This window comes from Cynocephalus volans, chromosome 3 (genome assembly GCF_027409185.1).
Source record: "Cynocephalus volans isolate mCynVol1 chromosome 3, mCynVol1.pri, whole genome shotgun sequence".
NCBI lineage: Eukaryota > Metazoa > Chordata > Mammalia > Dermoptera > Cynocephalidae > Cynocephalus > Cynocephalus volans.
This window is the reverse complement of record NC_084462.1, coordinates 107,111,735-107,121,188: the sequence shown is the minus strand read 5'-3', so window position 1 is coordinate 107,121,188 and position 9,454 is coordinate 107,111,735. Positions and strand designations below refer to the sequence as shown.

The following is a 9,454-nucleotide window of genomic DNA, read 5'->3' as shown; positions in this document are numbered from 1 at the left end:
CGAAGGGAGAAATAACTTGTTTGATTTCTCCCTTTCCCTCTCCCAAGTTGTTTTATCTCTTAGTGAATCAAGATTCTCTGTTTTCTTATTCCAAAGTGTGTGCTTAGCACCAACTAGGTGTCCAACATAATTTAAGATACTGAATGAGAATTTTTAAAAGAAATATGAAATATTAGACCATAAATTCTAGATGGGGAGAAAAGTCATAAACACACAAGAAATTAAGTGACAAAGTGATTGATGCAGATATTATCTGTTATAGTTCAGGGGTTTTTTCTAATTCTTAACAGGAGTGTCCAACAAAGAGAATGGAAGAGGCTGTCCTACCCAATCAAACTTCTTTAGTGACATATTTTCGGCTTAGAGGTTTATCTGTAAATCAGAAGGCACAGATGGCTGTGTTTTTCACATTTCTCATTTTCTACGTCCTGACACTGATTGGGAACATCCTCGTTGTCATAACTATTAACTATGACCGCCAGCTCCATACCCCCATGTACTTCTTCCTCAGCAACCTGTCCTTTATCGATGTCTGCCACTCCACTGTCACTGTCCCCAAGATGCTGATAGACACCTTGTCAGAGGAGAAGCTTGTCTCCTTTGATGCCTGTGTGACCCAGATGTTCTTCCTGCACCTCTTTGCCTGCACAGAGATCTTCCTCCTCACCATCATGGCCTATGACCGGTATGTGGCCATTTGTAAACCCCTGCAGTACATGACAGTGATGAACTGGAAGGTATGTGCTCTCCTGGCTGTGGCCCTCTGGATAGGGGGGACCATCCACTCGGTAGCCCTGACCTCCCTCAGCATCAAGCTGCCCTACTGTGGTCCTGATGAAATTGACAACTTCTTCTGTGATGTACCTCAGGTGATCAAACTGGCCTGCACCGATACCCACATCATTGAGATCCTCATTGTCTCCAACAGTGGGCTCATCTCTGTGGTCTGTTTTGTGGTCCTTGTAGTGTCCTACACAGTCATCCTGGTGAGTCTGAGGCAGCAGATCTCCGAGGGCAGGTGGAAGGCCCTGTCCACCTGTGCAGCCCACCTCACCGTAGTCACACTGTTCCTGGGACACTGCATCTTCATCTATTCCCGCCCATCCACTAGCCTCCCAGAGGACAAGGTGGTGTCTGTGTTTTTCACTGTTGTCACCCCCCTGCTGAACCCCATCATCTACACTCTTAGGAATGAAGAAATGAAGAATGCCTTGAACAAGTTAATGGGGAGGAAGGAGGAAAAAGAGAAAAAATGAAAACCTAAGGATAGGATGCTTGGTGCTGCCAATCAAAGAAATGCCTTGCAAAGAATGAGTTACATGCCATATTTATCAGATTATATAACTTATAAAGTTATCCTCTGGCCCTATATCTGACAATTATAGCAATAGCTATGATTATTAATATCTGTCTTCTATATGCTAGAAATTTTTCTAGGCACTGTGCATTCACTTAATTCTTGCAACAGCCCTGGAAGGTAGGTATTATTATGCTTGTTTACACGTGAAGAAACTAGAGTTCAAAAGAGCAAATAGCCTGCGCCAAGTCACCCAGCTAGGAAATGATGAAGGCAGGATATGAGCCAATTGTATAAACATAAACTCAGACTGTTTTCATCACATCCTGCTGCCTCTCCCTGCTTTTCTGTTACGGTGATAACCAAGGTCTAAACAAACCTTCAGATTTCTCGGCAGCACTTGCTACATCATTCACTCAGATGCTTACCTAAACAGCTTAACAAACACTGGTGAATCAGACAAAGTGAGTTTGCATGTGACTTCAGTGATCAAGAAAGAAAATTTTGAACTACTGAAGTTACTGATACTCTAGAGTGTTGAGGCAAAGTATGCCATCAGAACAATGAAATTGGGATGTCTTATTCATTCACTTGATAAATATTTACTGAACATCTATTATGGGCTAGGTACTAGATTTATAGTCATAAATAAAACATACAATTAGTCCCTTCTTCATGGTGTTCAGAGTCTAGTGAAAAGAGAAAACAAAAATATGAACAAATAAATATAATTACAATTGTGACAAATGCTGTCACAGAATAGAGCAGGGTACTTATTCGAGAGTATGGAAGACACCGTCTTTAGACTGAGTGGTCAAGGAGGGCTTCTGTGAGGAAGTTACATTTAAGTTAAGATGTGAAAGATGAAAAGGAGGCAACCACAAGAAAAGAGGGTGATGAAAATTCTAGGCAGAGGAAACAGTAGGTGCAAAGACCTAAGCTGGGAAAGACCTTGGCTTGTTCTAAGAAGTGAGAGATCAACATGGTTACAGCTTAACTGTAAGGCAGATAGTGGCAAGAGAGTGATATTGGATAGGTAAAAGTCGTCCTTCCATGTTCTCTCAAAGAGTTTAGGATCTTTTCCAGTACAACAAGGAGCCACCAGACAGTTAAAGCACAGAAGTGGCATGATGTGATTTATGTTTTAATAAAGTTATTTTAGTTATTATGTAGAGAATTCATTCAACTAAGTACTTATTACTAAACACTTAATAGTTACCCAATATTGCTCTAAGAACTGGGAGAAAATACAAAGTTCAATAAAACATGATCTATAATCCAAATACCTTGAATATACTTGTGGTAGCACATATTGTAGGAGAATGGTGTGTGCTTAGTAGACTAGGAAAACAGGATATAAAGAGGACATTTCAGGCAATGGTGTCTCATGTTTCTATATACAAACGAGCATGGCATATTTGGAAATCAACAGTTCATTTTGACTACATCAGTGAGAAAGGCGTGCTTAAGAGCAGCTGGGATTTCCTGGTTAATCAGTGAGGTTGTGATCAATAAACCTGTAGACCACAAGACCCAATTCATGCTCTTTATTGTTTTTCGGGTGATACAAATTAACTTCCAACAAACAAATCTAATAATTAATAGAGTAGTCTCTTTCCCAAAAATAACTCTCTAAATAGTATAAAACTATATTCATTTGAACTGGTTGGTGGAACAACAGAGCCAAATTTGAGAATTATAGAATTTTTATAAAATAAATGCTCTTTTATTATACACAATAGAAGACAATAGGAGAAATCACTTTCCAAAGTGCCCAAATAGGACCACTTTGCACAGGAATCAGCTGCACAGAGGAACACATGCAATGTGGTAGATGAGATGATGCTTCATGGCGGTGGTTAAGGTTGTATCTGGTAAAACTATGACAGAACAATGATGTAATGTTTGCTTATTTTTCTCAGAGTAGCAAGCAAAATATCTAACACCACCCACTTTGAATTGCATTAATCTTTACAACTCTCTAGTGAAGTAAAATCAAATATTTATTCTCCATTTCACAGAAAAAAGTGTTTTAGATTCAGAGACGAGATAAAAATGTGTTTTGTTTCTCACTGAATAAATAAAGATTAAGCAATCAAATGAAAATATCTTCACTCTTGCCTGTGTGGTTGACTTACTTTAAACAGAAGAGAGGAAATGTTCAACCACTTTGTATTCAACAACTGAATTCTTCAGAATACAACCATCTTCTATGCAATAGAGTAACTAATATTGCCATAATACAAATAAAGAAATGAGGCATTGGGATTTATTTCTGTATAAAAGATACAAATAGGTATGAATACCTGTGTATAAAAGTCCAGAATGTAGAAGCACAATTAGATAATTTTTGTAAGTTTTTAACGTGTGTATAGTAATGATATCTGGGCCTCATTTCATCATAGATAAATAAAACTCTAATTTTAACTTGAATTTTATATGAGAACTATAAGGGATTGACAATATTCTACACTTGTTTGTTAATTTACAAGTACAGTTATGTGTTGCTTAACAACAGTGATATGTTCTGAGAGATGTGTCCCTAGGCGATTTCATCATTGTGCAAACATAATAGAGTGTACTTACACAAACCTAGATGGCATAAGCTACTATGTATTGCCTATTGCTCCAACCACTGTCATATGTGGTCCACCATAGGCCAAAACATTATTATGCAACATATAACTGTAATTATATTTAGATATTTTCATGAGCATCTTCCAGTTTATTTAATAGACTACTTCTGATTCTGTCCTTTTGAGTACTTTCTGTCATTTCAATCATTTATTACCGTTTTGTTAGAGTTAGTAGGCCACTTACTCTGTATTGAGTGGTGCCTGTGATGTATGGATGTCCACATTGTCTAGTATCCAATTCTCCAGAATACTCTTAAGCATTATCTCTACAAGTTAACAGAACATTGGTAGAATAGTGACCCAAAGGCCCCAATCAATTCTAAAGTCCTTTCAGAATAAGCAAAGATGGATTAGATATATTTTTAGTGTTAAATGTACTCTGTTTCATTCCACTGGGTTCATTAAAGTTGATATCGTAACTATTTTATATAGTAGCTCCCTGACCATCTATAGGATCCTCATCTATATCTGATCCTACTCCCTTCAGTCACAGTATATCATTTTATTTTCCTAAGAAATTTGTCACAGAGCCATCTTCATATGGACTTGCCTATTTCACAATAAACTGGTATACTTCAGCCCAATTAGTGATACTAGTTAATTCAGGAAATCAACAGCTCTGCAATATAAGTCCAAGCACCCCTCTTAACCACTTTCATTTGCTTATTTTTTCCAAATAAACTTTAGAATATTATTGGAAATTTTACCAAAAATATTGTGGGGTTTTTATGATAAATACACTAAATTTATAAGTCAATTTAAGTTCTATTATATTATCAATTTTTTTGGTTTTTTATTCTGTTATTTCAATTTTATTTATATTTATTTTTGTGGGGCATAGTGTGTTATTTCAATACATGCATATGTACTGCATAATGAACAACTTAGGGTAGATAGCATAGTTTTGTACCCATTAGTTTCTCCCTTCTCCTCCTCCCCATACCCCGCCCTTCCCAGATCTGGTAATCATTACTCTACTCCCTCGTTCTCTGAGAACCACTTTTTTTTTTTTTTAGATTCCATATATGAGTGAGATTATGTGGTGTTTGTCTTTCTGTGCCTGACTTATTTCACTTATAATGGTTTCCAGTTCCATCTATGTTGCTGCAAATGTTGGGATATCATTTCTTTTTATAGCTGAGTAATATTCCATTGTGTATATATACCAGTTTTTTTATCCATTCATCCATTGATGGGCATTTAGGTTGATTCTGTCTCTTGGCTATTGTAAATAGAGCTGCAATGAGCACGGGAGTGCAGGAATCCCTTCAACATGATCATTTCCATTCCTTTGGGTATATACCCAGAAGTGGGCCAATCACTTTCAACAAAGGTGCAAGTGTAATTCAATGAGAAGAAAATAAACTTTTCAGATGGTGCTGGATCAACTAGATAGATGTAAAAATTAATATCAACCTTTATCTCACACCACATATAAAAAGTAAAACAGGAATGGGTCATAGACCTAGAATTTAAAGCTAGAACAAGAGAAAATATTTGAGACTTTGGCAAAGGCAAAGATTTCCTAGGACACAAAAAGCATCAACCATAAAAATAAAAAATTGATACATTAGATTTAATCAAAATTTAAAACTTCTTCAAAATATACCATTAAGAAAATGAAATTGTAAGTCATAGAGCAAGAAAAAAACATTGCCAAGACACATACCCAACAAAGGTTTTGTATCCAGAATATACAACACAGAGACAAGAAAACTAATAATAATAATAAATGAGCAAAATATATGAACCGACACATCACAAAACAAGATGCGTGAAGGAAAAATAAGCAAATGAAAAGATGCTCAACATCATTACTCAATAGGGAAATAAAATTAAAACCACATCCTCACGACGATGCCTAAACTTAAAGACTGACGATACCAATTGCTGCATGTAAAACTCTCACACTTTTGATAAGGGTATAAAAACATACAACCACTTTGAAAAACAGTCTTGCAGTTTCTTACGAAGTTAAACACACCTTAACCAGTGATCCAACAACTCCACCCTTAGGTATTTACCCAAGATAATGAAAATAAGTCCAAAATAATCTGCACATAAATGTTTACAATTACTTTTAAATTGTCAAAAACTAGAAGCACCAAAATGTCCATCAATACATGAAAGAATAAACAAATTGTGGTATACCCATACAATGAAATATTACTCAACAATAAAAAGGAACAAACAGCTGATACCCACAAAAACATTAATTAATCTTAGAAACAGCACATACAGCAAAAGAAGCCAGCCACAGAAGAATACACACTATGCAATTCCATTTATATGAAACTCTAGTAAAGACAAATCTTATCTATGGTGACAAAAATCAGATCCTTGGATGCTTGAGTGCAGATACAGGGATTAGCTGGGAAGGGGATGAAGAAAACTTTTTGGGGTGGTGAAAATATTCTGTACAAGGGATCTTCAAAAAGGTCATGGAAAGATTTGTATTATATATTAATTCTACTTTTCCATGAAAAGTACCCACGTATCTTTATTGGAGTGGTGTTTACATGAGTGTATGTCACTCTGTCAAAACTTACCAAACTGCACAATTAAAATGGATGCATCCTACATAATGTCAATTTTACCTATAAAGCTTATTTTTTAAATAAGTTCTTTATACATCTCTACCTTGACTTCATCAAAACAAAGGGATTACAAAAATTACAAAATAGATCTAGACATAATGAGAGAATCACATTCAAAGGCAACAAAGTTTAATTCAATGTAAATAAGTAAAGGCTTATTTATACAACTTGAAAATGTATTTGAATGCAAGATTGAAACCATTTTTAAATTTATTTATTTACTTACTTACTTATTTTTATTATACATACATGTAGGGTATAATGCTGATTTTCAATAATTGCATACAACGTGTGATGTTTGGATCAGTATAGTTAGCTTATTCATCATCACAATACGCAATCATTCTTTGTGTCCATTGACCAATTCCTCATTAGCCCCCCTCCCTTTCCCTCTCCCCTCCCCTTTTCCCCCTCTACTTTTCTAAAAGTTCAACTTATTATTGTGATTGTTGTTTCTTTCCCTCTGTCTCTCTTTATTGTTCATTTGTTTATTTATGGATTAAGCTCCCAGTTTTGAGTGAGAACATGTGGTATGTCTCTTTCTGTATCTGGGTTGTTTCACTTCGAATAATTTTGTCCAGGTTCATCCATGTTGCTGCAAATGGTAGAATTTCATTCTTTTTTATGGCTGAGTAGTATTCCATTGTGTATATATACCAAACCATTTTACTGTATAAAGCACAGGCGTGATGTATAGCTTCCCAGAGGCAATAACCTATGGAACAGGATAAATCAAGAGAGTAGCTTCTCACAGCTGTACCTGTTTCTGAAACAAACTGAACTGAGTTCCCCAAATTACATTCTTTTACTGGTGAAATCAGAAGCTTTCTTTAAACTTTTCTAGGTTCTTTTTCCTTACATGTTCCATCATGACCTTTTTTTTTTTTTTTTTTTGGCAGCTGGCCAGTATAAGGATCCAAACCATTGAGTTTGGTATTATTTAAACAACAGCTAATAAGCCCCTCTCTTTTCTCTTTTTTATTTTTATTATTTTTACTTATACATATTTATGGGGTACATAGTTGGCTATCAATATCTGTGTACAGCATGTGATGATCAAATCAATATTATCAGCATGTTTATCATTACAAATCATAACTACTTTTTGTGTCCCTTGCCCAATTACTTCCTATCCTCCCTCTCCCTCCCCCTTTCTAGACTTTAGTAACTACGGTCTGTTCTCTCCTTCTGAAAGTTCAACATCTTATTATGTTCTTTCTTTCTTTGTTTCTTAGCTCCCACTTATAAGTGAGGACATGCAGTATTTCTCTTTCTGTGCCTGGCTTGTTTCACTTAATGTAATTTTCTCCAGTCTCATCCACGTTGCTGTGAATGGCAGAATTTCATTCTTTTTTTTTTTGGCTGAGTAGTATTCCACTGCATATATATGCCACATTTTCCTTATCCAGTCATCCGTTGATGGACGTTTGTGTTGTTTCATATCTTGGCTATTGTAAATAGAGCTGTGAGGAACATGGGACTGCAGGTATCCCTTCGACATGACCATATCCATTCCTTGGGTATGTACCCAGAACCGGGATAGAATAAGCCCCTCTCTTTAATGCAGAAGTCTGTCCTGCTCTGTGCCATTTCACCTAATGATTTTGACTCTACTTTTGCTCTCTCATTAAGGATGTGGCCACAATTATGTCTGCAGTCTCAATGCCCATCATGAATATGATTTCACAAAAAAACTTGTCTCTGCCTGAGCTGCTTCATGGCACTTTTTACCTCCTCATTCCTCAAGGTGTAAATGAGGGGATTTACCAAAGGGGTGACCACTGTGTAGAAGACAGACACCACCTTGTCAATGGAGAAGCTGGTGTCTGGCCGAGTGTAGATGAAGATACATGGCCCAAAGAAGAGGGCAACCACCATGAAGTGGGCTGAGCAGGTAGACAGGGCTTTCTGGCACCCTTCAGTTGATTGTTTTCGAAGAGAAACTAGGATGACCATGTAGGAGGTGACCAAGGCCAGGAAACAGGTGAGGGAGATGGTTCCACTATTGGACACGATGAGCATTCCTGTGAGATATGTGTCTGTGCAGGCCAGCTTAATGACAGGTGGCACATCACAGAAGTAGCTATCAATAATGTTGGGGCCACAGTAAGGTAGACGAATGGTCAAGAAGGTCTGTACTAGTGAGTGAACAGTAGCCCCAAGCCACAGAGCAAAGATAAGCTGTACACAGACTCTCATGTTCATCACACTGGGGTAGTGTAATGGAATGCAGATAGCTACATAACGATCATACGCCATAATGGTCAGCAGAAAGATCTCAGCACAGGCGAAAAGATGTAAGAAGAAGAGCTGTGCAATGCAATTGTCAAAGGAAATGGTCTTTCTCTCTAAAAGCAAACCCTGCAGCATCTTGGGGACAGTGACAGATGAATGGCAGATGTCAATGAAGGACAAATTTCTCAGGAAGAAATACATGGGGACATGGAGACGTGTAGTAAAGACTATGGTAACAATGATGAGAATGTTTCCCAAAAGCGTTAGAAAATAAGTGACTGAGAATGCCACAAAAAACAGTATCTCCAGCACCCGGTTATCAGTGAGTCCCAAGAAGACAAATTCAGTCACTCTTGTTTGGTTTAGAGTGTCCATCCAATAAGCTTTCCAGAGGACCTTGGGGAGAAAAATGAAAGCTAATTTAGCTTTAACATTACAGAAATAGAACTGTACTTATATCTGTATTTATATCTGAATTGCTTATTTTTTATCAGGGCACATAGAACATAAAGCCAATTTAACAGTAAATGTTACAGTATAGCCATGCCACACACTTCATGTACACCATTCAATTTAAGCACAACCACTCCATGGCATAGGAATAATTGTTCCTGTCTTGCAGATGAGGTCAGTGAGCCTTGACAAGAATAAGTAAATTGCCAAAAAACCCTTACCCATTTGTTAGCTGG

At 36.9% G+C, this 9,454-nt stretch overlaps 2 protein-coding genes across 2 annotated transcripts; one reads left to right on the top strand and one right to left on the bottom strand.

The window, feature by feature from the left end:
• The first annotated feature begins 308 nt into the window (after window positions 1-308).
• Window positions 309-1,256, top strand: LOC134373978 (olfactory receptor 4E1). Its single transcript, XM_063092109.1, has one exon. It carries the CDS (start codon window positions 309-311, stop codon window positions 1,254-1,256), a length of 948 nt encoding a protein of 315 aa, XP_062948179.1.
• Window positions 1,257-8,213: 6,957 nt separating this feature from the next.
• LOC134372671 (olfactory receptor 4E2) lies at window positions 8,214-9,140 on the bottom strand. Its single transcript, XM_063090093.1, has one exon. It carries the CDS (start codon window positions 9,138-9,140, stop codon window positions 8,214-8,216), a length of 927 nt encoding a protein of 308 aa, XP_062946163.1.
• Between the last annotated feature and the right edge of the window lie 314 nt (window positions 9,141-9,454).

Bases quoted from the DNA above. Each gene is read 5' to 3' on its own strand.
- LOC134373978 (XM_063092109.1), top strand. From the start codon at position 309: ATGGAAGAGGCTGTCCTACCCAATCAAACTTCTTTAGTGACATATTTT.
- LOC134372671 (XM_063090093.1), bottom strand. From the start codon at position 9,140: ATGGACACTCTAAACCAAACAAGAGTGACTGAATTTGTCTTCTTGGGA.